The sequence below is a fragment of the Manacus candei genome, unplaced genomic scaffold, assembly GCF_025592945.1.
Source record: "Manacus candei isolate 608988 ecotype Guabito, Panama unplaced genomic scaffold, ASM2559294v1 h1tg000005l, whole genome shotgun sequence".
Lineage (NCBI taxonomy): Eukaryota > Metazoa > Chordata > Aves > Passeriformes > Pipridae > Manacus > Manacus candei.
Window position 1 is genome coordinate 16,857,436 of NW_026138053.1, and position 27,808 is coordinate 16,885,243.

At 36.2% G+C, this 27,808-nt stretch overlaps 1 protein-coding gene and 1 long non-coding RNA gene across 5 annotated transcripts in view; one reads left to right on the top strand and one right to left on the bottom strand.

The window, feature by feature from the left end:
• LOC127477049 (uncharacterized) overlaps window positions 1-3,476 on the top strand; it is a 157,433-nt gene extending 153,957 nt beyond the window's left edge. The window contains exon 6 of the long non-coding RNA XR_007906829.1: window positions 2,809-3,476. This is a non-coding gene — a long non-coding RNA (uncharacterized LOC127477049). The remainder of the gene's footprint in view (window positions 1-2,808) is intronic.
• COL11A1 (collagen type XI alpha 1 chain) overlaps window positions 1-27,808 on the bottom strand; it is a 133,819-nt gene that overhangs the window by 4,742 nt on the left and 101,269 nt on the right. For all 4 annotated transcript variants that reach the window (XM_051800312.1, XM_051800294.1, XM_051800304.1 and 1 more), the window contains 20 exons: window positions 26,733-26,786; window positions 25,891-25,998; window positions 24,336-24,389; window positions 23,378-23,431; window positions 23,226-23,279; window positions 15,626-15,679; window positions 15,029-15,136; window positions 14,787-14,840; window positions 14,440-14,493; window positions 13,337-13,390; window positions 7,659-7,712; window positions 7,162-7,269; window positions 7,023-7,076; window positions 5,321-5,374; window positions 4,498-4,605; window positions 3,849-3,902; window positions 3,724-3,759; window positions 3,567-3,620; window positions 2,511-2,760; window positions 325-437 (listed from right to left, as the gene is read on the bottom strand). In XM_051800312.1, the coding sequence (XP_051656272.1) occupies window positions 325-437; window positions 2,511-2,760; window positions 3,567-3,620; window positions 3,724-3,759; window positions 3,849-3,902; window positions 4,498-4,605; window positions 5,321-5,374; window positions 7,023-7,076; window positions 7,162-7,269; window positions 7,659-7,712; window positions 13,337-13,390; window positions 14,440-14,493; window positions 14,787-14,840; window positions 15,029-15,136; window positions 15,626-15,679; window positions 23,226-23,279; window positions 23,378-23,431; window positions 24,336-24,389; window positions 25,891-25,998; window positions 26,733-26,786 (1,533 nt within the window). The remainder of the gene's footprint in view (window positions 1-324; window positions 438-2,510; window positions 2,761-3,566; window positions 3,621-3,723; window positions 3,760-3,848; window positions 3,903-4,497; window positions 4,606-5,320; window positions 5,375-7,022; window positions 7,077-7,161; window positions 7,270-7,658; window positions 7,713-13,336; window positions 13,391-14,439; window positions 14,494-14,786; window positions 14,841-15,028; window positions 15,137-15,625; window positions 15,680-23,225; window positions 23,280-23,377; window positions 23,432-24,335; window positions 24,390-25,890; window positions 25,999-26,732; window positions 26,787-27,808) is intronic.

Below are 27,808 nucleotides of genomic sequence, written 5' to 3' on the forward strand. Positions count from 1 at the left end.
CAAGAGAAACACAGTAAGAGTTTTGCTTTTAGGTGACAAATGCTAGATTATGTTGAGTAACTGGCTGCTCAGCTGTGTTGCATTCTGAAAGGCAGTGAAATGTTAGCAAGCAGGTGCATAGATTCCCTGTCTAAGACTGAAAATGGTATTTGTTAACTCTATGTACCATTTTACCACTCCATTCAGAGGTATGCAAATTTAAAAATGTAATTAGAAAGACAGATATATGAAAATGTGACAGTGTAATTATCCTGTTTAGTTTAAAATTGCAACAGCACAGTAGGATCTGTCAACAGCCACCTGAAAGCACAGATTGGTACTTACTCCTTCAGATTTCTTATCTGGGTAGATGCAAGTTTCCCCACCTGCTGTGAAATTGCAGTATACTTTAAAGGAGTCTCCAGAACAGCCCTGGTTAGGATCAATCCAATATTCCCCTAAAACAAATGACAAAATATTTGCCTTATATAGTAGTATTGGTATTTGGATGAACTAGGCTTTACTGCTACCTAATGGTTCTCCAAACTGTGTAGCAAAGTTATTTTATCCTAATAGGAAAGCAACCTTTTCTGCCTTATGATCTGTTGCTGTTGTCATTTATGAAAGACAACACCAGGATCAAAGTTTGTTTTTATCTGGGTTCTCTTGTTTTTGTCTAGTTTGACTTCAAACTGTGGTTCTGTTGCAGGAGACTGCTGAGGTTTGAAAGGAACTGCAGACAGACACCTCGGTCTAGAGAAGGAATGACAGTATATGTGGAACATATATTGCAAGTCTCAAAAATCTGGCCATTTCAGTATTTCAGCTAGAAGGATAATTTGTCCATGTGGTGAGAGTACTCTCCAAAACAGAGCAGAGGTAGCCTTAGGCAGAAATAAGCTATGGGTTAGGTGAGAGAGCAAAATCTGGAGTAATTTGCATAGTTATCTGTATAAAAAGGTGTGTGCCCCTTTTGGGGCTTGGTGGGGTTGTAGCTGGCACAAGTACCTAAAGCTTCCACTGAGAGAGATTTACCTCACACAAAGACCTTTTCACTCCTGGGTTATGAAGATGCAGTGCTAGTGAAACTAGTGAAGGCTGGGCATGAAAGAGAGTGCAGTCCATCCAAGGTCCATTAAAAGTCACTGCTTTTTAAAATCTACTATTCTAATTATAATGATGATTTCTGTGTTGTGGGTTCTTATCTCCAGATATTTCCTAAGCAGGACAGCCATTGATTTTCTGACACTACAGGTCTAATCCCGTTTCAAACAAATAGTGGAGGTTTCAAAGAGAAATGACAAATCAGTTCTGTCTTCTGAATATAGAATATAGACAAAGCATTTATGGGATTTAAAAATTCTGTTGATTTAGGCTGTATTTATTGAAAACAGTCTTTCCTATCTGTAAGTCTTGTCCCTGGAGAATTTTGTATTTTAATGAATACATTTGCTTTTATTTTAACCAAAATAAGATTACTTTTATATGAAGGCTCCAAATAAGAAGCAAATACTGGTAAATGAAGAAGGTGATTGTGTTCTATAAAAACCATTCCCTATTATGGAGGGTACTGAATTGTAAAATATGTACTTTTCATATAGCACATACACTGCTTAACTACTCCTCAAGGCAACCATCTGTTCTTATCTATCTTGAACGAAAGCAATAAAATATTATTAAACTGTCAAAATCCATTTTTCCTTCCATTTAAAAACAGAAAAATATTGTTTTGAACTGGGAAAAATATCCATTGCAATTGAAAAATATATGAAAGGATGAAAATTCTGTGAAGGCTGGCTTTCATTTAAACCTTTTCAGAGGGGTAAACTCAGTTACAAAAAAAAAAGAAGAAAAGAACAAAGCATAATAAAATCAAGATAGTTCTTCAGAACATTGTGTCTTGTTCATACTACTTTGCATTTTATCATGCTAGTACTTGGTAGTATTAAGCAGTATCAAAGAACCTTTGCTGACTGATATAGAACAAACAGTGATGATGCAGTAGAACAAATTATTGTTCTAAAGGTAAAAGAATAGTAAAATTTTTGAGAGTTATAATTGATAATAAATCTTCTATGATACCAATGCTGTTTTTTATTATTACGCTAAGCTAAAGTATACAGCTACTAAAATAATTACCATTAATTTTAAAAGAAGCAATTAGCTGTCCCAGCATGCTGACATTTGTGATTTTACTTTCCATTGATCTAAACAGCATCAGTCTTTCATCACACTCCTGCTTGGATTGTCCTGGAAATGTAAGGCCCACCTTTCAAAAAAACAACTGTTTTTTATTTAAAAAGTTTTAACCCTAAAACCAGATCAGGTTATGTGTTTCAAGAATTCTGGCTTTTACCAAAAGAACATCTCTTACATTTTTTAAAATTTTGTACCTGTAAAAATGGATTCAACGAGACTGTATTTGTTGAGCAACTGTATTACCCATCTCCCAGTAATTAATTATTCTGCCAAAGTATCTTGGCAGACCATAAGCTCAGCCTCGTCTCCTCTGCCATGCAATATTAACATACCATCTGGGAAGTCTGGGTGACAGAGTTGCAAGTCTTTGCAGGTTCGGGCAGGGTTATTCTGAGTGCCCATTGGGTACTTCATGTGCTCAATGTCTTGCTTCAGCGAATTCAGTGAACCAAAGATCTCTTCCATGCCATCAGAATAATCCAGAATATTGTCACCAGCATCAGATAACATATAATCAGGAGATCTTCTTGTCTTCTTGGGTGACTGGATTGGCAGTGGCTGGATTACCTCACCCGGAGGGCCCTGAGTAGAAAGCAACAGATCTGATTATCTTTTCTGTTTGTTTTTCAGCTGAGGAAGACCACAGAATGTGGCTTGGAGATGCCTTGAATAGGCTTTCTTCAAAGTGTTTATTTCTTTATTTCTCTTAATTCCTTCAGATTTATACCTGTGTGTTTTGATTTACTGGCAAAAAAAAAAAGACTGTAGAAGCCAAACCCTCACTGTGCTCTAAACTCTTCTCACTACATTGCTGTTTGGGGAAGAGTGTGTTGCCCGCACATAACTGTGTAGAACTGACTTGCAGTTACCTCTGTATCCCTGACAATTCCCTTGAGCACAGACATAGTCTGTGAAAACTGTGGATGTTTCCTGTGATAAAACTTCAAAATTCCACTTGGGGTCTATGAAGCAATATTTAATTTCAAGAAATTGAAACACTTCATTCAGATTTGGACTCTTTTCATTTTATGTTATTATGATACGAAAAATAGTGGAAACAGAAGAATTTCAGCAGGGGAAACTAGTATCCTTCTATTTTCTGTGCTTCAATATACACCTTAAATAATTATTGCATGAGGGTTTTTTGTTTGTAGGGGGCATATAGGGGGTTTTTGGGTGTTTTATTTGGGGAGGTGTTTGTTTCACATTTCTAATGGACTTCGCAGTGCAGACATGTATTTCTGTGTCTGGGGATCTGTGAAAAATGATTCTCGAAAAATTAATTTTCAAACAATCATTATTATTTTAGTTCAAAAATGCTGGGTTTTACCCTTGTCAAAACAGGGGGATTGTGTCAATGTAATGCCAAGATAAGAATTCTTACTTACTGGAGGACCAGGTGGACCAGGTAACCCACTGTCACCCTTTTGACCAGCAGGACCCTATAAAGCAACGAAAGAAATGCAGTGTTGGCCATGCTACACAATGTTTAAAAATAACACACAAAACTTAAGTAAAAGAACAAAAAATAAGAGAATTACTCACGCTGGATCCTTTAGAACCCTTTGGACCCTGGGGACCCTATGGACAAGAACATAGAACTATAGTTGGAGTTTATTGCACACAATGTGGAAGTGTTTTGAGCAGGAGGACTGGATGAAATTACTTACAGGTAAACCAGGAGGACCAGGGGGTCCAAGTGGACCAGCAGGACCAGAAATTCCCTAAAAATGAATAAGAGAATAAGCACAGAACTAAAGTATCCTACATACTACAGTGGATTAAAAATGCATACCTATGAAAAAGGTAGTCCAACTAAATGTTCAACTCTGATGAGTTTTGATTTAGGCCATTTGCTAGGGGCCAAAAGAGTTTGCAAATTTAAAATATTATCTGACAGTTGAGTTGCTTGTAGTTGTTCTTACACTGCAGTCACAACTGTGTTCCTCTTCAAACTGGTTTGGAAAGCTCACTTTTTACACAGTGTCTTAATAACAAGGAGAAAGGAAGCTACTTTGAGTCATGCAGTTAATAAACTTGATGAGATTGGTGCTGCTAGTTTTATCTTGTCCCTAACTTGTGTTATGTGTGTATAATGTGGTGTATGTGTTTCCTTCCATTTTCTCAAACATTCTATAATCTCATTTTAAGCTGTTTAATTTCACTGTGTTTGAACAATGCCTAAGAAAGTTTTAACCTCTGGCAGGAGACTCTGGGTGTTAAATGTTTATAATAACTTTGTCTTTCAAAAGAAAGCCTGGAGTATGTGCTCCTTGCTTGTATGGAACTTGAATGGAAACACAAATGTGTTGTACTCACTGCATCACCCTTGGCTCCAGGAGATCCCTGTGGGCCAGGAAGACCCCTATCACCCTTTTCACCCTGTTCTCCTGGAGGTCCAATCAGGCCAATCAAACCAGGATGTCCCTAAACAAGATTGAAGAAAATATAGTTAAAACTCAATATACATTAGAATGTGTTTTGCAGACACGTAAATTAGACCTTTCACATGTTATCACTGTTGCTTGACAACAATAAACCTGAAAATGAATTATTCTAAAAGCATATTTGTTGTTGTTAGATGGTCTTTTAAACTTTATTTGCAAGTTGTGACTGCTTATTTAGTGAAAGATCCAAGTGCAAGATGGTCCTTAGTGAAACTGATGCAGAAAAATTGTACCTATTTCATACCAATTTTCACATTTATATGCTATAAGCATATCATAGAGTCGCACATTTGTTCCACATGTGATATAGCTGTATAAACAGCTGATCCAAGGAGATAAAAAACCCCTGAAATTCACAAAGTACAGTCATTTTCATATCCCTTTCTCTACAGTTTTTCTCTGATTCACAAGCAATCAATAAATTTTTGTGACTCTGTTAGAAAATGCTACCCCAGGTGTCTCAATACATTATTTCGAAAGAAAGTACTATAGCTTTTAAATATATATATTTTGTTGTTTTAAAATAAAAATCTCCAGTGTTTGTTATTTCTACTTACTTTGTTCTTGTAAAACTGACAGTTCTCTTTACATCAATATCTTTGGGATTTTCATTGCAAGGACAGATCATGTGTTCAATACACAGGCAGTAATCTTTTTCTTCCTATTACCAAGGCACAAACAATGCTAAAGCATACCTTCTCTCCTTTGGAACCTGGATCTCCTTTCAGTCCAGGCAAGCCAGGTGGACCCTAAATAAATCAAGGGAAGTAATGTTAAAATAAGTTTTAACATACTGCACAGATCATGTTTTCTTGAAATATTATTAAAGGCAGTGCAAAACAAAGTGCATTTATGTGCTTTGTAACAGTTATGTACTTATCTAATCAGAGTACATAGGTTGATGGTAGTGATTGATGGAATGTGATTTATAGCCCAAAATAAAGTTGAAATATATGTTTAAAAAGGCAAATTGATGCTACTGTGGTATTTAAATTTCTTTATAACTAGAAATCTATAAAGGGTTGTATGATTAGAAATCTGTGAAGCCGAGGGCCAACTAAATTCTTGATTTGTGAAATCTTCAGATGTTTATAAGAATGGCAGTACTGGTTTTGAGTAATTTGTACAGAGTGGGGTGAAAAATTCAGGCCAAGCAGTGCATATGCAAGAGACATTAATTTCTCAGGGGCTATTAATCTCACCCTGAACATGTATACATTAGGTGTAGAGCTGCTAGACTAAGTCAGTCTCTCCTCACTGCAAGTCTCCTGGTGGCAGTGGACATCTGTGAAATTCTGATATGGATGGCAGTAATAAGTGACCTTTTCAACCTGGCACGGTTTCAGCAGTGCCATAACACTTCACGTACAAAATGTTATTCACTGCGTATGCTTCCCATCTCCACTTCAGGATATCACCAGATGCAAAAGCCTAGGCAAATACATAATTCATAAAAGAAATGTAAAATTTTTAAGCTTTTGGAATACAGAATCAGACTTTTCACCTGCAGTGTGTTGTGCTCTACTGCAAATCAGCTTTCATATTCTTCTGATAGCAATCTGCTGCAGAGGATGGGAGGGGAAGGAGGGAGACCTAACCTCAGCATCTTTTACATATAAACTTTACTTTCTTAAAATCCAAAATTGAGTTGCAGCAGTGTATTGGAAAAAAGTTCTTGTTGAGCTGACAGGAAGTCTGTGCATTTGGGAGTATATAGTTCATTAATATACTCAGCTTCAGATTTGAATTGAATATTTAAGCTCTCAAATATTGGAAGAGAGATCTTTTGATGATGTATTTGGAGGCTTCTAGTGACTGACATGTGGGAAAAGGATGCTTGTTATTGCTGAATAATTGTTCATTGGCTTTTAGATTTCAGCACAGAATTGTAAGTGAGGAGATCAGTTTTCAGTTCCCTGACTTGTACCCCATGCATTTTATCTGTAAGCTAACCACAAAATTTAAAAAGTGTGGTGGTGGTCCCATCATAAACTCTTTAGAGAGAAGATGCACAAGGAATCCTTTTCCTTTCAGCTTCTCATATTGTTCCCAATATGAGAATGTATAAACAATATGTTATCCATGAGACTTTAGACAAAATTAGAATGTTAAAACAAAGGGCAACAAAGAGATGTAATGTAAAGCTTCATCATTGCATTATTTGCTCATTATTGTTTTCTAAAGGACAGAGAAAAATGAAATTAAATGTAGGTGCCATTGTAATATCATCTATAATTATATATACAGAAGTTATCAATGCATATATCTATGTACCAGATCACTGTTCATTGGAAAAAATCTTTATGGTGTGGGGGGCATAAAACTATATGTTCTGAAACTCTTTGCTTATAGGTTAAGTGCTTTTTCTGTTCTGGCCCTGAAAGGAAGGGAACTCACCAGAGGTCCAGGAGGGCCATCCTGACCTGGTGCTCCAGGTAGGCCTTGTTCTCCCTAGAAAAAACAAAAAGTTTGCTTTACCAGAGTATACAGAAGAAATGAGATATTTAAAATATTATTATGTGTTCCCATTACTTACCACAGGGCCAGGAATGCCCCGGAGACCCTCTGGGCCAGGTTTCCCAGCAGGTCCCTGTGGACCAACTGGACCAGTTTTACCAGGAGCCCCTTCCGCACCAGGTTCACCCTAGAAAAAACATAATGGGTCAGAGAGGGAGAGGCAGCTTGGCGCTGCAGGGATAGACAAGATGCAAAGTCAGAGCAGAGTTTCCTTGCTCTGTTAAAAGCCAAACCAGCGTTCTGCACAGGACAATTCCCTGTAATTCCTTCATATAAAGATGTGGTGCCAGCAAAGCACATTCATCTTGCCTTTTACAAGGGTGAGCTACGTTGGGCCTGCACAGGGGAGACTCCACTCCATTGTGTATTGCTACTAATTCTGGGTCTTCATTTGGATTTCACAGTTTAGCTATTATTACTTTGATAAGTTGTGCACTCACTGCGTGATAAGCAATTTACTTTTAATTTATAAATAGTTTATATTTCCATGCTTCTAAAAAAATCTTCAGTGATTACCTTTGCACCTTTTTCACCTTGTCTGCCTTCAGCACCAGTTGCTCCAGGAGGTCCCTGTAAAATATGGACACTAAGCTCATAATCTTAGTTTATTCAAATATAACCAGTGAAAAAATCTGGAAGTGTAATTTCCATTATATTAATAAACTTACAAAACAACATTAAGTTTCTTTCTTGACATTTTATTCATAGGATAAAAAAATACCAATCTGTCCTAGCAGCTCTTTTTCCCTGGTAAAATTTCCTGGGTTTTTAGAATATCTGAAAGAATATGCATTGCCTAACACATCTGACATGATGAGGTTCAAACCAAAGAAATAGCTTGGAAAAAAAATTAAAACAGGATATAAATGGAAGTGAACAATACAAATTTATACATACAATAACAGTTTTAAACTTGCTTTGCATTGACTTCTATCTATTTGCTGTAGTTTATCCACTGATTCCAAAAGGGCCTGTCATTCTGTAGTGCACAGAATGACAAGTACTTCTTTATTCTCTAAATCAGGGATGGGCTCAGTAAGCAGCCTAACTACATTTGGACAGCCAAAAATCCACTAAATATGAAAGTGAAAAATAAAAAGACCTTTTTCTCCTCCAAAACATCAAGGGCTGATTTTTAGGTCAGGTAATTAATATTCATAGCTTCAGTCATGAACAGAAGCAGTGTCTAGGATCTAATGTACTCTTCTGAAAATGGTTCTCTTATATATACTTAGTTTAGAAAAGATGCACTCAAGATAATGGACCAACTGTTCTCCTACAAGGTTAATTTTTAGCCTGGGAAATGTCTTCATTACAAGTAGCTAGTTCTATAAATCCTAAGACTCAATCTGTTCATTAATGCAACAAGCAGTTTGTTATGTAGAAATTAAAAAAAAAGTTTTAAGGACCAACAAGAAGAAAAATTCAATCACTTCCATTTATTTACTGCTTTTTACTTCGTAACAACATACAGAAAACCAATGCAGGCCCCCTAAAAGTAAAGCACCAGAACATTCTTAATTTCACAGATAAAACCTGTACTTCCAGTCAAGCATCTACCTGTATCCTTTGTGAGCTCAGGGACTGAGACCAGCATTTGACCTAATAGCAAGTTTTTATACTAGAGCTGAATCTAGCCCAACTTTTTATAGCCTGATATATCACTGTCCACTACTACTGTCACATACCTCGAGCAACTCCACCAATTTTAATTCCTGGAAATTTATATTCATTTTACAACTATGTACATAGAAGTATATTAAGATCATTCATTTGCTTCTGAAATTAAGCTTTCTCCAGGGTGGAACTGAACATCTGCAGCACTGTGTGAACCTTTTGGCCAACAGAGATAGTCCAGGCTTTACATCAAAGGTAGTACAACATGAGCTGGATTACCCACAGTGGACTTTGACCATTTGTTGTGGGTATCAACAGGTTTTTCTCTTTGGGTATTTTCAAGAGCTGTGTGTGGTAAATGACTTAGTTTCGTCTCTTCAAAATACATAGAAGCTAAAAAGCCTTGGGCAGTGTGGTCCAAATGTTGACTCTTTAAAACAGGAAGAATAATTTAAATCACTGCTGTTCCAATAATAAATAATAAATAATAGTGTCTGATGCATATGCCCCTTTGTGTATGTTGTAATTCGTTTGGTGGATTGCAGTTTGCTATGATAACTAAAAAAATCAAGAGATACCCTAAATTAACTCAGAAACATTTTAGAAAAATGACTTTGTTTTCTTACATGATATAATTTACATGCCCATTGTCTTCACTGCTTGAAAATTCCTTGCACAGAAGTTCCTGTATGGATTATAATCTACCCTGCCTAAGAGCCTGGAAAGGGTTGAGTGTGGTAGTTTGTATTTGAGAAATATGGTCTCTGCATAATCTAGAAATGCAGCTGCAGCATGAATTAATTATCAGGGCTAAAACCAGTGTGATATCTAAATTACAAATAGAAAAAATGATGAGTGCTAAACAAAGGGGGGTGTTCTTTGTCAAACAGTGCCAACGCTGCTCCCAGTGCGAAGCTGCTGAAGGAACTGCTCTTCCAACAGGCTGGGATTGCTGGCCTGGCAAGGATGGGGCTTCCACAGACAGAGAGAGACACTGCTAATTATTATTTATCTTACCTTCCTACACTGGAGGTGTTGGAGTGTCTGGTAAATTTTAACTGACAGAAAAGATTTCAATAACAGTAATTTTACATTAATGCATGACTGCCCACCCTCATCACCCCAGCTACCATGGTTATTTTCAGGATCACTGCACTGTAATTTTGGACATATTGCCTGATACATTTTATGCAGAGCCAAGAAGACAAAAACAGTCATGCAGAAACAAACTTGTTTGCAATTTTTGTTATGTGAACCTATTAAACATTTTTGTCTGCTCTTCCATATTTCATTAAAATAATTTAAATTGTTGTTTATAGCTGTCTGTCATTTGACTTAAACCATGATTTCCAACATAGAAAACCATTACATTTCCTCAGCCTGTTGAGATAAGAACCTGGCATATTGTTAGGTGTTCTGTGCATTTGCAATCAAGAGAGAAAATTAGCTTAATTTTTGAGTGTTGAGTACACCCTGCTGAGGCAGCATGATGCTTTAGCCAAAATGGAAAAAATTCTCCTTCACAGAAACACTTTATTTTTTCTTAAGTTATTCGACATTGTACATAAAGGCAATGAACCAAATAAACTTTTCTTCTTGAAATTTAGAGACTGGTTTTGCTGCATTATTGACATCTCTTCTTTTAATGAAAGCAGACAGTATGCCCTCCAGTTAAGAACAAAAATATATCTTAGTCTTTCACTTTAAATTCTGATATTTTTAGATTGATATATGAAGCTTTATGTTATGTGACCTAAACATTTAATTGTCTCTAATAAAGAAAGCAGCCAAACAGCAGACACAACTCAAGAGCCCAGCACACTGAAAGGCTGAGAGGAACATAAGCCCTTGTTGATTTTTATTGATTGCATATGTTAAGGATGAATGTTGTCTGATGGGGTCTTTTCCTCATGCTGTTTTTAACATTTGTCAGCTAGAAATCAATGAATTCAAACTAGAGATGTTATCCAGTACTGTACAGCAAAATAAGAAGTCCCAAAAGTAAGAGCAAGGAATTGAGTTTCAGAAAATAATAGTAACAACATAACTGTAGAGTGGTTCAGTCTTTAGATCTACAGTTCTAGATAAGCAGGCACAATTACTACAATTACTTGCACCTTAATTACACAGGTGTATAAACCCTTCTGAGCATGCATTTATCTGGTCTGGTACATGCACAGGTCACTTACAAAGTCAGAATCTGTAAAATATTAAATATTATTTAATGAAAGGTTTTTAAAAATCATTTGGAAAGATTTTATCAATGACTATGTCACAAAGTTTGCCCTTTGTAGATTATATTTTTGACCTATAAGTATATTCCTATTTAAATCATCTGAATATAGGACTTTGTTTTGAGGATGCACTCTTCTCTCCCTTACAAAAGTAGTAGGAGTTTTTCTGAAAAGCAGTGGTGGAAACAGTTTTGGAAGAGCAAGTGTTACATCTGAAAAGTAATATGTTAATTAAGGTACCAATTTTGGGGATGCTCTAATGATCTATCCACTTTTGTTTCATCCATAGATTTAATCTTTTAATCTGGTTTAGAACTAAGTGGTCAGTAGCATGCCAGTCCATTTTAATTCTTCAAAGAAGGAATCTGGAACAGGCCTATTGTTCTGATGTGAACTTCCTAGGTAGCATTTCTTAAAAGTAACTCACCATACTGCTTGTCCATGAGAGCCTCACTCAGTCTGCAAGGTACTGATTGTCAAAGCTTTTAGGGCACCACAGTAAAACAGTTTTGGTATTTGCTTAACACACCAACTGCTAGTAATCCTATTACTGTTATCCGTCAATAATTAGGCAAAATAGTTTATTCTTGGTCTTCACTTGATAGTTGAATATTACTGTAAGTATGTATCTGTAGCTGAAATCTCTTAGATGCAATGGAGAAACTATTTATGTCCATGTCTTTCACTAGAATTTGATTCCCAGAAACCTCTTTGTAACTGGCAATACCAAACAGAGATTGCTCAAAACTAGTAATAACCACAATTTCAGAAGACCAGGCAGTAAAACTGAGTTCAGGTCAGTTCCAAAATAGAATGGAAGAGGGTAATAAAGCTGAGTAACAAAATAAATAAGGAGACTCTACAGTTGAGGATTTCAAGAGACTTTAAATAAAAAGTATGAATTCTGAGTTCTGCCAGCTTGTTTCAGAGACAGAAAAACAAAATGGTGTGGAATGTTGCTTTCTAGTAGTATAGCCAGAGCTGTACCTCCACAGATAGCAATATTACTACTGAAATGGTTTGTCCTTCTTAGTCCAAATGAAAGGACAAGTGTAGTACTTTTTGTTGACATTGATTCTACCATAAAATTGATGAAAACTAATGAAAAGCGTTTCTCCTGTTCATTTTTCCAGCAAAGTATGAAGCTTTCAGTCTTTTCACTATTCCATTCTAGTGTAATATCAATATAATACAGATTCTCTATAAGCTTGCAACATTCTGGTACTCAAGAATCTGATTCTACACAATGTTTTCTTCAGAATTCAGAAATGGGACTACTTGGCAATATTTAGCCATACATTCTCCCTGAACTGGAAATGTGTCAAACCACAGGTAACATGGAATTTGTGTTTCTAAAGTGTTTTTTTATCTAGGTACAATCAGATGGAATATAGCCCATCTGTTAGGAATGAGGTACTGCCTTTCTATATAATAAAGTAGGAAGTTCTAATTTGATGTCAAACAAACATACTAAGTGCTAATATTCAGTCAAGCCATATTTCAGTTCTAGTGATAAGGTTGCTAATGCTGCCATAATCATCTACAGTATTATAAATATTCTGCAAGTTGGTGGAGCAAATAGATTATTGTGTAAAATAGATAAAACTAATTAGGAATGTCAGTTCACTCAAGCCCATTAAATGGAGCCATTTAACATATTTTGTTAAATAACTCTCAGCTTACATTTAATGATGCCACTTCTCCTGGTTTTTAAAGTAAAAACTGCTCTAATTGCTCTCTGAAGCAGACCTAAAGGTTGATGCATCTACTACAGTTCTGTAAGTGTAACATTATTTACTGGTTTTGATTAGCTATATTTGTAAAGCCTGCGAAGCTTCAAAGACTTTAGAAATAATGGAATAGCTTCATAAGTTATCAAAATGTCTGCTTGCTAATTTTGTGTGCAGAGAGGATGACACAGTTTTGCCAAAAAGCTGCACTGAAATTATTTTATTTCAGAGGCTAAAGACACCAACACAGACACTTTCTTCCTGCTCTCTGATAGCAGTCATGTGCCTAAAGATGAAGTCTTTTATTACTGCCATAATCACTCACTTCTGTTATTTAGACTAATTCAGCAGACCCTGAATTCACTTGGGTGAAAAGAGCCTTTATAGGTAAGAAATACATTCTACCCTGTGTATTTTGGTTCCCATGTGCCATGTGAACTGTGTTAAAGAGTTTTCTCTGCTGTTTCTATTTTTTCATTTCTCCCATTACGTTTCTTAAAAGAAACATCAAACATAATATATGAGTGCCGCAATATAGAGAACAAGTAGGTGGAATCCTCTGGAATATGTCTCAGAACAAGACATGAACAAGAGAACATGAGATATTACTTACTCTTTTTCCTGGTGGACCAGGTGGGCCAGCTTCACCTGAAGGACCTGGTGGACCCTGCCAAAGAAAATTATAAGCTCAGTGGTAATAAAGGATGAAGTTCTTATCTTTATTAAATGCAGCAGACATCTGTCATATGTCATCCCCTTTTAGTGGGCAGAAAATAAGTACCATAAACACACACACACACAGAAGTATTAAACAAACCCTTACTTAGGGTGGTCTTTTGACATTTTTAACATCTTTTGTTACTGTACAAAATGCAATCATTATTTTTTTCTCTTCCTGTTTGCAACAAAATGTTGCAGACCAGAAAGTGGCTGCACAGAACTAACACACGGTCTGAGCCAAGTGCCAAGCTCCACTAACAAGTTTCTTGCTTTCTGAGGTGCTGGGAGTGTTACTTTTGCTAAAATTTTTCACTAACATCTGTGAGTTAGACATGGGTGGCTTTCTCTTGAAAAATGTTACTGTAAAGTAAGACATACAGATACTACCTGAAGTTTGCAGGTAACCCCCAGCTCATAACCCCCAGTCATCCAACCATATATTCAATGCACTAGCATTTTTTATTTTCAAACTGTACTGCATGGAATAATTGTCTGATAATCAGAACTTTCGGAGGCAGAGAGAGACTTTCCAAAATGGAAACCCTATCTCTTTGCAATAAAAAAAACAAACAACTAATGATATTTTATATGGGAATCTACAGAAATAGAAGAGCTTTGAGGCTTAATATGGGTATTGCTAGATCTTTGCTTCATTTCATCACATCAGCTAATGAAGATTATTTGGCTGCAGCATTCCTTTCTTATGGTCAGAGTTGCTCTATTTTTAGTGTTCTTCAGTAGCTCCAGCACAAATTCTTAACACATCATTTATTCCTACTTCAAAAAGAAATTGAGCTCTTGCTCAGCTGTGTTACTATAACATGGGCAGTTCTATCTCTACAAGGAAATAGTTATTTTTCAGTATAACAGAAGAAGCATCCACTTTGAAAATGTTTTCAAGAGTGTGAATCTATAGAAACCACTGATTTGGCAAAAGATACTTTCTTAGTGTCGGAGAGAATATGCAGGTGACATAAAATGACAGAAACAACTCACAGGTTGACCAGGATCACCATCTTCACCCTTCTCTCCACCAACACCATCCTGACCCTACAGGATTCATAGGAAAATAAGCAAAATTAAAAATTCAGCTAATTTAAGTCACTTAGTTTCATATATGGTTATAAGAGCACTATTTCTCTACAGAGCATTTTCCTGAGGACGCTAGTTTTCAAAACTTTTTAAAGATTTCTAAACGTTTTTAAGCTTTAAGAAATATGTGAACAGAGAAGCAGTGGATTTTACAGTCCAGAAGTCATCTTCAGACAAGAAAGAGTCAGGATCAACTAGAATTTAATGCAAACCAAGACTAGGGCCTAAAACTGTTTTTAAGGCATACTTACAGCTGGACCAGGTTCCCCAGGGGGACCAGGGTCTCCAGGAAAACCAACTGGGCCCTAGATAAATCAAGAAAAAACCCAAGGGAAGTGTCATCCATTAACAAGCAGGTAGCACTCATCAAAATATTTTATGAAACATATAATGATTTTAGTGCAATTGTAGAAAATTATATGCAGTTCTGTATGTAGCACAACTTCAGTAAAGCTTCACAGTGTGTTGTGTTAAAATTATTAAGCTCACTTACTGGGTTACCCTTAGGCCCATCATCACCTGGAGGTCCTTTAGCACCTGGTGGTCCAGCTGCTCCGGGTGGACCAGCTTCACCTTTTTCTCCTCTTTCACCTTTTGGACCCTGTAGAAAACATGAACACAAAAAATGTCATCAGGAAATTGAATGGTTAAAAAAAAAAGGATCACAATGGCAAAACTGTTTTTCAGAGCAGGGCAATGTTACTCCTCCATAAACACTGGCATGTGAATAGGAAAATAGAACCTCAGCCTCAGACTGGAAAACCTGTAAATCTCAGGTCATGTGCCAACTTCTGCACCCAGTTTAGATCAATGAACTGTTTTCAGAGAGAAAAACATGCAAGCTTAAGTTAAAACTTTTGGAAATAAAAATAAGTACTCTTTTAGGAGGATTTCAGCCTCATCCTCTAGCTGTGTCTATTATTATATGGAAACAAATTGCATTTAAAGGTGTAAGTTCTTCACTGAAAATTCAAAGAAATCATACACAAATACACAAGTAATCTGATTAAATGCTTTCTAAAGTAAGCTCTACCAGATACCTTAGTTCACCATAATAAAGGCTAATGATAATACAAATAAAAGTACTCACAGATGTTCCGGATTCTCCAGGAGGTCCAGGATTACCAGCTTCTCCAGGTTCACCCTGTGTGTGAGGATAAATTTATAAGTCATTAGGGAAGATATTTCTATGAATTTATTTCTGTTATTGCATATTCTTCTTGTGCTTATTCACCTAAACAGCTTACAAGAACTGGTTTTTATTGGGTCTACCTAAAGGGGTTGAGTAATGTATATGGCTTTGCAGAACTGGAGTCTAAAATTTGAGATAATAAATTAATATTTTTGTGAGCCAGGGAGACTAACCTGCCCTTTGGGCTTTAGAAGATCTTCTCCTTTATTATCCCATACACTGCAAATTTCCTGTTTGTTGTCTTTCTTTCTAGTCACAGAAAAGCCAAATAAGTGTATTGACTGTGTATTTTTGTTCTTTAGAATAATTTTGTTTTCTAGAAGATAAATTTTGCCTGGAAGCAAGTTTCTACAAATAACAGAATACTAACTGGAAATGAATGTAAATGGAGTGAAGTGATTATTGCTATAGGTACTGTTAGAATAAAAAAATTGTATAAAGAAAACCATAAGGATAAAACAATACCATAGCAGTTAGTAAAACTTTATCCACAGGCTACAGAGGTCTACACTATGTATTTACCAGCGATGGAAATTATTCAGTAAAGCAGATGGCTTTGAGGATGACACCATAGGAAGAAAATTTGTTCAAGTCAAAGATTATGCCCTATAAGTGAACATTTAAGATAATTCAATCTGTTTCTGAGCTCATATACAGTATAAGCTCAAAGACTACCTTTTCAATTGCTCGTTTTAAAGTTTAGTTATGACTGATTATTTTCTAGTTCAGTGGTCTGATAAATAAATTTTTTTTAGAAAACTATTCCTACAGTAGAATATTTAGTTATTAGCATCACAGATACACAAATCTGTGAAAGGATAACAGAATATGCTTTGTGATTGTCATGGAGTACTGAGGTAAGAACTGTATACTCTTATTCCAAAGGATTTCTGAATCTAACTTCTAATGGGGGGATTTTCCCCCTCATATATATTCTTTTTTCAAACCAAATGAACTTTGCCAATAATTAAGCCTATGGACAAGAGTAGTTTACTGCTGAAAATGTATTTTACCCAATAAATTTGTGTATCCCTCAGCCCATGTGACCTACACGCCCCTCTTCATTCTATGACAATTCAATTTCTGTGTGGGCAGTATAAAGCTACAAATCATAAAATACAAATTTTAAACAAATGGTGTAGATACTGAACTTTTTTTCAGAGAAGCTAATAGCAGCACAATGACCTCACTGGGACCAGAATTTGGCCCAATGTAAATATTACATTAGATTAGTGGACAAAGATTTGAGTACCCAACTGAATTCCAGACTAGATTAATTAACAGACAACCAAAATTTTAGGAGCAATATTAAAATGCCCTTTAGAAAGGACACTTTTAAAGGGTGAATGTGCCTTTAGAAACTGTGGTATGTTTTATTAGATGAACTTGAATTTGTAGTAATGTTAAAAATTAATGATCCCTTTTAGTATTTAATATTCATTTGCTTCTATGATACAGCATTCATTATTAAAAAAAAATATAACCCTAGTGGATACTTCAGGGCAATAAGCATTAATTATGTTTTCTAGGAAAATCCATAATCTTCATTTCCTTATCCTCTGCATGGGGTCTACTGAATCTGCAGCATCATTAGTGTTGGGGTTTGTCCATGCCTCCTATCAATTGTATGAGATTTATGCAGCAATGCAGAATGAAGCCAGGAGTTAACAAAAATATCGATGTTATTCAAGTTAATAGACATACTATATATAACAGAGTCCACTATATAGATCCTTTTAACAGCTGTTCCCACTGCAGGACTCACTAAAGGAGTAACGTAAGAGCACTAGTAGTGCCAAGCCTTTCCTGACAAGCACTTGTGCCAGAGTAATCCCCTTGTAAGCTGCTCAGAGAGTGAGCTCTTTTTCTGCCTTTCTGCCAAATGATATTGTAATTTATGATGATCCACATTTGATTTATAATACAATTCTTACCCTTCCCATTGACAAACACATCTTCATTTTATGATTATCATGCAACAATGGGCTTTTTCTGACATATTGACCTATCCTTGGGGGCACCAGGGGATCTTGGGGTGCCTGCTGTAGCACACATGTGGAAATGGGCAGGTGCAGGCAGCTCTGTTAACTTTGTGCATAGTAACTCCCCAAAAAGCAGCAGTGTGGAAGGCAGTGAAATTGGAAGGGCTAGAAAATGTCAAGATGTTCCCCTTAAAGGGCATCTGTGAAAGATGAGACCAGTTAAAGTTTCATCTCACATTAATATTCCTATACCATTGCTCTACAAAAAAATGTGACTCCTCCTTGTATGCAGTCCTTGTTTTATCTGACAGTGATTTTTATATTTCAAGTATTAGGTAATATGAAATTTTGTATTTGGTTTAGACAGCTGTTAAGGGAGTAAAAGAGTGTTTTGAGAGAGAAGATTGTAGCTGGTATATATTTACAGAGAGCATACTTACAGCTACTAAAAACAGTGCAATCTATAGTTATTGTTGACCCTTGTCTTTCTTTTTATTTTTGGTAACAATGATATTAATTCAGAATCTGATACACATTCTCCACGGAAAACATTTCATGTTCTTTTGGGAAATACATTTTATTATCTAATAATAGATGTATTTCAGCTCTGGAAATATTTTTTTTCTTTTGTTACCAGGTCAGATCTTTTAAAAGTTAGTGTGGTCTTTCTCAGGCAAAGCCTTCTTCTGACAGAATTTCAACAAGCAAAGATAGACATCCTGAACTACAAAGCATCATGTCATTTCACAGACATGTTTAATTCTGAAAACCTCCTTGGATTAAGCAAGCAGAATGGTTTCTATCAAGCTAGGTAAAGTAGTTTAAAAGTTCTTAGTTTTCCTTATGAGCAGTTCTAGAGAACTGTCCATACAAAGCACAGAGATAGTGGGATGGAAGGCTGCCACCTTTTGGTTAAATTCTGGGGCATGGTGATTTATTTTCTGAGAGGCAATTTTGCAACTGACTGGGTTGTGAAAATGATTCAGTTACAGTTTTGCTCCTTTTTGCCATTCTCACAGAACAGGAAAAAAAGAAAGAGAAAAACTGTGATTCTAGAAGACAAACCCTTTTCCCATAGGTATGTATATGTGACTGTGTTACATATAAAATGGCTATGTGGAGAACTAAGTTTAATTGAGAGAGAAATTCTAAAGCTGTGCTGTGTTTTTTGGGAGGGCTCATATTTACAAGCATTTATAAGTTGGAGAGATGGAGAAGGATGAGAAAAAAATCACAGCCAGCAAGTCATGTAAAGTTATTAAAAGCAATTTGTTATTAAAAGTAATTTGTTATTAAAGGTAATTTGTTAGGACAGATATTCAGGTAGCATAAACTGCCATAGATCCATCTTGATTAAGTACCTTAGCAATGTCTGCACATATGTGTGTGGAAAAACTATGCACACATAAAGAGGTCTGTGAAAACTTATAAGGCATGTTTTTAAACTTAGAGCCGGAATACTCAATTGATTTTGTCCTCTCACTTCCATCTGTAGCATAAGTCAATGATTAAGCATATAAACTACTGATTTCACTTGTTTACTGTATTGGACTCCTTATTAGTGTACTACTTTAAAAAGTATTTTAGAATAATATAATAGGAAGGAATAGTGATTTTCTAACATAAGACTTTTTCGTACAGGCAACCAGATCTGAACTCTGAGAGGCTCCAGAAAGAATGCTTAGGTTCTGCAGACATTCAGTTTGTATTGCTCTCTAACTTTGACAGTTTACAACATGCTGTGGAAGAGAGGGTGGAAGAATGGCACAGTACTCAGTGCAGTTATCACAAATTAATCTAAATTAGAAAGGCAAATTTATTTATTAGGTTTTGTGGAAGAGAAGTGTGAGGTTAACGTTACTTGTTCTGTTTCCCCTCTGCTGTACATTCTTATGTTACATAAAACGTCTACAGCACAGTTTTGAGAAGTCATGAGGAACTCCCTGGGTATTTAGAATATCTGCCTGTTAGGCCTTTGACATCAAATTAGAGATAAAGATGTGTTGGTACATTTTGGTTTTATGCTTTTTCTTAATTAAAAGCACAACAAAGAGAATATTCTTTGTGTGGAAGATGGTTCTAGTTGAGTGTAAGTCTCAAGACCTCTGGACCGCTCCGTGGAGGTTCCAGGCATTAATAATGCAAGGCTACATGCACATTTGTAGTGCTGAGGTCTTTGAACATTTAGGCCCTTGTGTGTAGAGCAGAAGAAACAAGAAGTTAGTTAAAAATGCATGGCATTAAGTGTGACAAAAATTGTTTATCATTTGCCAGAAGATAAGGGGGCTTTGAAACCCTGGTATTAATGACAAAATATCTCCTGGTCTAACCATTCAAATATGAATATGAGGAAACCTAATTCACTCTGCAACACTGACAGAGATGACGCCAAAATGTTTTTCGGCACTCTACAATCACTGCATTGAATTTCTGTTGTACGATATGTCTTTCCTGATAAGGGTGGAGAGGCCAAAGCATGCTGACATAATAAGAAAAACATTGGGGAAAATATGTGTGGGAAGAAAAGGAAAAAAGAAAATGCATGTTTTGTTTAAAAGCGTGAACTGTCCTCCCACTGTGGGAACTCCTCCTGACAAAACAACTCTTGATCATTTCTAAGCTTGCAAAACTTATTAAATGGAACTGAAATTAAGATGGAAGATATCCTAACAAGGGAAAAAAAATCTGGCATGTACTAAAACTTGAGAAGGAGGGAGGAGAGTAATTAGAATAAATAAAAACTTCCACAATAACACGCTTGGAAGCTTCTCTGTGTGACTGCAGAGTATATGGGAAAGAAGCAAGAGGAAATAAAAAATGACAGCCAAGTGATAAACAGTCTGAATTTCATGTTCTTGAATTAAATTTCGTGGGCTGATCATCACACATAGGGATTCTAAATCACATATATGAGTCACTGGGAGAAACAAAGGAGTAAGGAGTTCAATATAAGTCAGTGTTTTTACAAAATGACTGAAAGATAATTTGATCACGAAACAGTAAAAATTAAAGAGGTGACTGAAACCAATAGCAAAATTCCTACTGAGTTCAATGGGCCACCATATTATATAAGGTGGGTTTTTTTAAAGCAGTGAATATAACTGGGTGCTACCCTGGATGTTCTCATAATTAACGTTTTTCTCAGTACCCTAGTGGAAACAGGGAAATTTTTTCTTCCCATAATGCCCATTACTTTCTGTATTCCACTGACATACAGAGTCTCTTTTTCCAGTAACTTTTTTTTCTACCAACTCTTACACTGTGTCATGTTTTTGGTACTCTTCTCAGAGAGAAACAAAATCCTGCATCTTTTCATGAGGCCAAGATCTTTTTTAAAATAGGCTGAATGAACTATGTCACAAAGTTTGGACATTAGAGGGAGTATCCTTGTTAATAATGCAGTCAAGAAGGAGGGCATCATGTTTTGTATGTCTTCTGTATGTGCAACTTTGGGGAAAAGAGATTGAAGACACAAGGATGATGTTTCCCCCAAGAGGTGAGTTGATGCTCAGAGCACTTCCTAAAAAAGAAGGGCTTCAGTGAAGCTCTGTCAGTTTGGTACATGACATCTGCATGGGCTCAGTACCCTGTGGTCTCAAAAGACAAAGGAGGGAGACAAAGTAGCATATTTTTCCATCAAGCCATATATTATATTGCATTATTGCAGTACACTCTTCACCACATCCCAGAGCATTGGTAAATGATTTATTTGATAGGCATATAGAAAAAACCCATGAAATATCTGAAGATTCTATTAAACTAATAGTTTAGTCATACTGCTAAGAAGTGGTTGATTCCCTTTGACAAACCAAACACATAACCAACATTTTATGGTAGATGTCAAGAATACTGAAGAGCATCATAAGAAAGATCTTTTGTTGTCACAGGCGAACAAGAAGCTTGGGAGGTACTGTAAGATGAACTGGAGATTTTTATTTTTTTACTAGTCATACAAATGATCCTGGGAAAGTAATGGCAAATTCCTTGTCTTATAAAAAGAAAGAATACCTACAAGCTCTATGAAGTAGAGTAACATGCTTTTGAACAGTGATCAAGAAGAGAATCATGAAAAATATAAGTGATTTTGATTGACATGGTACTTGAGTCATTTTTTGTAAATTCATAGATCTAATGGGATTTGTACCTAAAGGTACAATACTGGTCCATTGTGCCAAAGAAAATATGTGGATAAAGGGTGAAGAAGTTAAGACTTCTAAAGTGCTGAAGTTCAGTAACAGTGTATGAGGAAGATGAGAGAAAAGGTACCTGTGCATTTATTTATCTCATGGGACAGGAAGAAAAAGAGAAATCTTGCTTTGTGTTCTGAAAATTTAACAATATGGTGAGCTTTCTGAAAAACTACCAATACTAATATACCTAGAGATGTCTTTTCTAGGATTTGTTGACATCAGTGTTTCTTTCAATACATATGATACCCTGTAGTAAATAATTAAATACTCAAGAGAAATTGACATAGTTTCTCAAGAAGCTATTTATAAAGTGGCATAGAATACATTTCTATTTTGTTTCCTCCACCCTATGTTCCACTGAGAATCTTTCCAATTCCAAAGTTCAAGAAAAAAATTCATATTAAATCTGTAACATTACAGCAAAAGGCTTTTAGGCTTACATGAGTGATGTGGCCGAGGTCATGTAGCTTAATAAACATAAACAGGCATTTCAAGAGATTCTCTTTTGAAATTTTTGCTTGTTCAGCACTACATAATAGTTTACTCTGTTGCTTCAAAGAAATCAGAGGGAAAAAAAAAAGCCCTTATATCTAGGCATAGGTCATCTTTCCTTTAAGTAAAAAGAAGATATATCTAGCATGTTCTTTTGGTAAGATATGAAATTTAAACAAAACAAACCATACCAATCCACTCCATATACTAGTAGGAAATTTTCTGAATAGAGAACTGAAAATAGCAATGAAAATAATTTTGATGAATGAATGTCATATAGCATCAGTCTTAAGTCAGGTTTTCAACTAACACAAACAATCCTCAAACCTTTGACTTATTGGAACTGTATCTATCTGTATGAGGAGCAGACATATGGATGCTGAAAGTCTGCTTCACTTCACAGATATATTTACCACTAATACATTAGATAATAGTGTATATTTTTATTGTTCCAGATAGAGGGCTATGTCATATTTGATGATACACCAGTATAAAATGGAAAGCATTTGAGGCCAATAATGTTACTGAAAGCATCATATGTAGTTAAGGGAATAACCTCGCTTTATTACTTTGCCTGAAAACTACATTTTGTGCTCCAAAGTTCTTTCCTCTGATTGTTAAATAATTTTGTGATGTAAAACTTGAAATGAAAAGACCAACTGTGGTAAGTCAACAATTAGGAGCATAGCTAGATCACTATTAATAATTATTAGGTTAATGAAGGATATTTGGGAATTGTTATATATCTATATATCTCCACAGAAGAATAAAAATGTACATTCATATTCCTATTCCAAAGTTTTCTCTTTCTAGGAGGTTATTATTAACACTCACCTTTTCACCAACGCCTCCAACAGAGCCGATTGAGCCTGGGGGACCTTGAGGACCCTACAATGATTAAAGATATTTGTTATACCAAATATAGTTATCCCAAATAGAGTGCTTATTACTGAATTACAAAGATAAAAAAATAGGTAAATTCTTACATCAGCTCCATTAGGACCCTGGGGACCTCTTGGACCTGGAGGACCAGGTGGACCCTGTATCAAAGAGACAATTTGATATCACAGTATCATAGAACAGTCATAAAGAATAAGTTCAGTAGGGATTTTTTACCAATGAAAAATAATATACTCAATCTGTAGAGGGCTTTTAATCTTTGCAGTGCTACAGAAATGGCAGGGCCAGGTTGCTGCCCATTGGATGAGCTCACAAGGTGACAGGGGATCCAGGCTATGTTACACAGTACCTGAGCTGGAAATGATCTGATGCTTGGTTTCCTGCACTGTACTTTCCCTGCAGGTTACCTGCATGCCCACCCCACTGTGCAAAGACCCTGGACTAGCTCATACGTGTGGTAAAGCCTTGTGACAGTACTGCACCATCGTGCCCACAGATGGGCATTAATGAAGCATCCAGACTTGGCATGGGGTGCTGGAGGCCAATCTATACTGTCGAGAGCTTGCATTTCTCTCAGGAACAGCCCAGAAGGCATTCTGTCAACAGTACAAACAGTTGGAAAATGCATCACCCAGAGAAAACAAACACAGCCAAATAGTGTTTACCATCTTCTAGCCTGCAATTACCTGAAGCTAACATACAATGTCCTGAATTTCAGAAAAGCAGCTCCAGACTCTCTGGTGCAGAGGTATCTACTTTTTCTTTCCTGAAGCTGATTGCCGCTCTCCTGTCTCAGGCACTCACAGCATCTGCTTTACTATCTATTTTTCAGAGTATTTTCTTAAGTTACTTAAATCTTGATATTAAAGATGAGGAGATAGATGTGAGAAAGCAAAGTAAATCCCAGAGGCACTTTGTTACACAAAATGTTTCATGCTCAGTCACTAAATTCAGGAGTAACAAATTGTGAGCTATAGAGAATAGATAATAATATATGGGGGATATTTATGTCCTCTAGAGTGACTAGTGGGGAAAAAGTCTTACCATTGGGCCCACATCACCATTTTCACCTTTTTCACCTGGTGGGCCAGGCAGACCCTAAAACACATGGAGGAGAATAATATTAGTAGGGTACCTGGAATGATGAGTTATGAATCAATATGAAACAATATAAATGAGGTCTACATGTGAAAATTGTGACCTTGGGAGGGGGCAGGGTGGTGGAACAAGAAAAGAAGACCAATTTACATTAAAGAAAAGAAGGGGTTTTTTATATTACATTATAAGTATATGTAGTCCTAGGTTGCTTAAACTTGGTGAAGCAGAAAATTTTGGGGGAAAAAAATGCACACAGAAATGCTAGGGTGGATGACTTTAAAAACACTGTCATCATTATCCAGAGCCCAGGTGCAGGTTTGGATAATTTAACTTATGCTATGATACATATATATGTAAAGAAAACATGATCAGTGCAGCACAATGAAGTGGTATGCAAAGATGTCTAAACTACCTGAGTACTGGAAGTTGCATAACTGCTTTAATAAGGTGTCCAGTGGAGGTGATAAATCCTGCTGAGAGGCATTGCATTGGGTTACACAAACATACCCTTAGAAGAAAAGTGTCCAAGTTCGTCTACTAACAAACATCAAGAGAAGGAAACTGCAGCTGATACTAATATTGATTTCTAGCTAGAAGAACTATCACAACTGAGCTGGGCATTCCCAAATGTAGGGTCAGGTACAGGTTATCAGCTACAGGTATAGGTATAGGTTAAGGTTTGGCTTAGTGAAAGAGATGAGTCAGTTCATATGTGGTGGATAGAAAGGAGATGTACTGTTTGAATATATTCAAACACTATTGCCATAGTTTTTAGAAGAGAGTATATAGGATTCACGTTAAAGCTTAATGCATGGTTTAGAAATAGTTAGTGTTCTCTGCTCTAATGTTAATTAAATGGATATGAATCTAAGGTCCTAAATGTCTTGTTCTTTGTCTCATTGTATTTAGGCAAATTGAATTTTTGAAAAAGCACATTTTTCAACTGTAATTCTCTGGATGCAGCAGTGAGAAGCCTACATTTTACTGTATGCTTGCTTTGTGGTTTTTGACTCATAAAATACCAATTTTAAGAGGAAGAAATGTGAATCTGTAGGAACCTGCCTGCGATGGCTGCAGTATATAAGCATTATGGAGTTCTGCTTATCTTTCAGGACACATGTAGTGTCTGTAATGGTATCACTGAGAAACACACTATGTTGCCAAAACCTATTGTGAAAATACTGTATGTGACTAAGACATGTTGAATCCCCTCCAGGTTGCATCTTTTCTTTAAAGTGTGTATCTCCGGTATAAAGAAGTGCACTTGTTAAAACAGAAATTGTTTGACTCTGTCAATCAATGAATTACTGAATGAAATTCTAAAGCCTGTGTTAGCCAGTGGTTCAGTTTCAGAGCATCCTACAAATCTGCAGCATTAAATCTGCATAAACTCTATGAATATGGGATCTTTCTGTTTTTAATAGAGGACCATAGCCATTCAGCTTCTGACACAGAAACTGGGGTTTGTATAGGTGGAGGGTAAAATAATAAAGGAATTTACCTGTAAGCCAATAGGGCCTGGAGGGCCGGGGAAGCCTCGAGGGCCTTCATCACCTTTTTGCCCAAACATCCCTTGCTGACCTCTTGGGCCTGGCTCTCCATCACCTCCCTAAACATTGTGGAAACAATAAAAAGCAAAAATACCACAGGTTTGATAATAACAACAGAAAAAGCTCCATGGAAATGACTGGAAAACACCTACAGTAGGGCTCAGACTCATGCCATATGTCTTTACAAATGCATGTAAACCATCCTGATTGGATGAAATCTGTTATACAAACAGAATACCAGCACATGCTCTGGTTTAATGTAGGTCAATTAATACTGCATGTCTTATGAAAATTTCCCCTGAATCCTCTTCTCTTTCACATCTGCATAAACATTCTAGCTGTTGAATACCTACATATTAGTAAATATGAGTAGCATACAGTTCTACCAGTCTTCAGGGTAAAAGAATTCAAAGCCTTCTAAATGAAAATAAAAATCAATCCACCTGATATCAGGTGGATTTTAAAAAGAGATACTCTCTTTTAACTGCATGTGGTACTGAGCTGTCATACATACCACCAAACAAGTTCACTGAAATGATGGGCCCCATTCACTATTTACAGTATTTAATTTTTAATGTTTCTGTCAGATTACTGCCCTGCTGTAAATCTGCAGTACAGCACCACCAACAATGCAGGTTTGTTTACAATTAAGAACTGCATGTAAGTGGGCAATGACAGAACTGTTAGTGGCCATTTGAAATACATTCCTGAGCAGGGAGCATGTAGTTCAAAGAACTTCTAAGTACCATATAAGTTACACAAGGCTGAGGTTTGCTCTGAATAAGCCACTTACAGCTATACCCGGGGCACCAACAGGACCCTGGAGACCCGGTGGACCCGGAGGACCCTGCAACAGACAAACATCAAAAGGACAAGTTAGTGATTCTGACATCTGGAATGAGATTAAAAGCAAATACAGAGATGAGAGAAAACCCTGCTTACATGATCATGGTCTATTAAGCATTTCCACATTTCTTCATAGAGAATGTAGATTATTCACAAGTCTTTTGCATTCAGTACAAATAATCATTATTTGTTTATTTCTCAAAAACTCAGATTGGCATATGTAGAGGAGACAATACTGTCATTTGTTGGAAGCGCATTTTTAACGTTTCAGAATGGATTCCCATGCAAACATGAATTAAAATGAAAACTACTTCTTTCACAATTAAAAATATCAACACTTTCAATGAGATTTATGGAGGAAAACCTTCAACCTTTAAATCATCATCTAAAAATGTATCTTTAATTGGAACTCTTATTATTTGGATTAGTTTTTATGAAACTGCAAATAATTTTTCCAATAGCACAAAGCTTATTTTGACCTCGAGGCGATACAAAAAACTGTAAGTTCTTGCTGAGCACTGGGAGTCACATTCTCTTTGATATTAAGTCTTTTTTCAACAGAATGGCAAAAGAAAAGTCTCTGAGAGGAACAACTTAATTTTTTTCAGTGTCCTTGCAGAATAATAACTTTTTAAGTTATATTGCACGTAATTTAGAAGTTGGTCATATAGATGTGATGTAACAAAGCTATCTAACAGAGTACAGGAATGTCAAATACTAGTTTATGATGGGGTTAAAATTATGTGGGAGTTTGAATCTTGTTTTTGCAACACTAGAGGAACTAAACTGATAAAGAGTGAAGCCAAGAAAGCATAAAAACACCTGGCATTGACTAATTCTAGTCTATATCAGATGGAAAGTTTTCTACGGCTTCTAGGCTGCAAATTTTATTTTAAAGTAGAATAATGCTTGGATTTAAAGGCCTTGGTAGGGCTAAAATTAGATTACTGCGCCCTTTATAGGGAGATTAGGAAAAGGGACTTCTGAAATCTATTGCTTTCATTGGGTTCTGTGTATACTTTA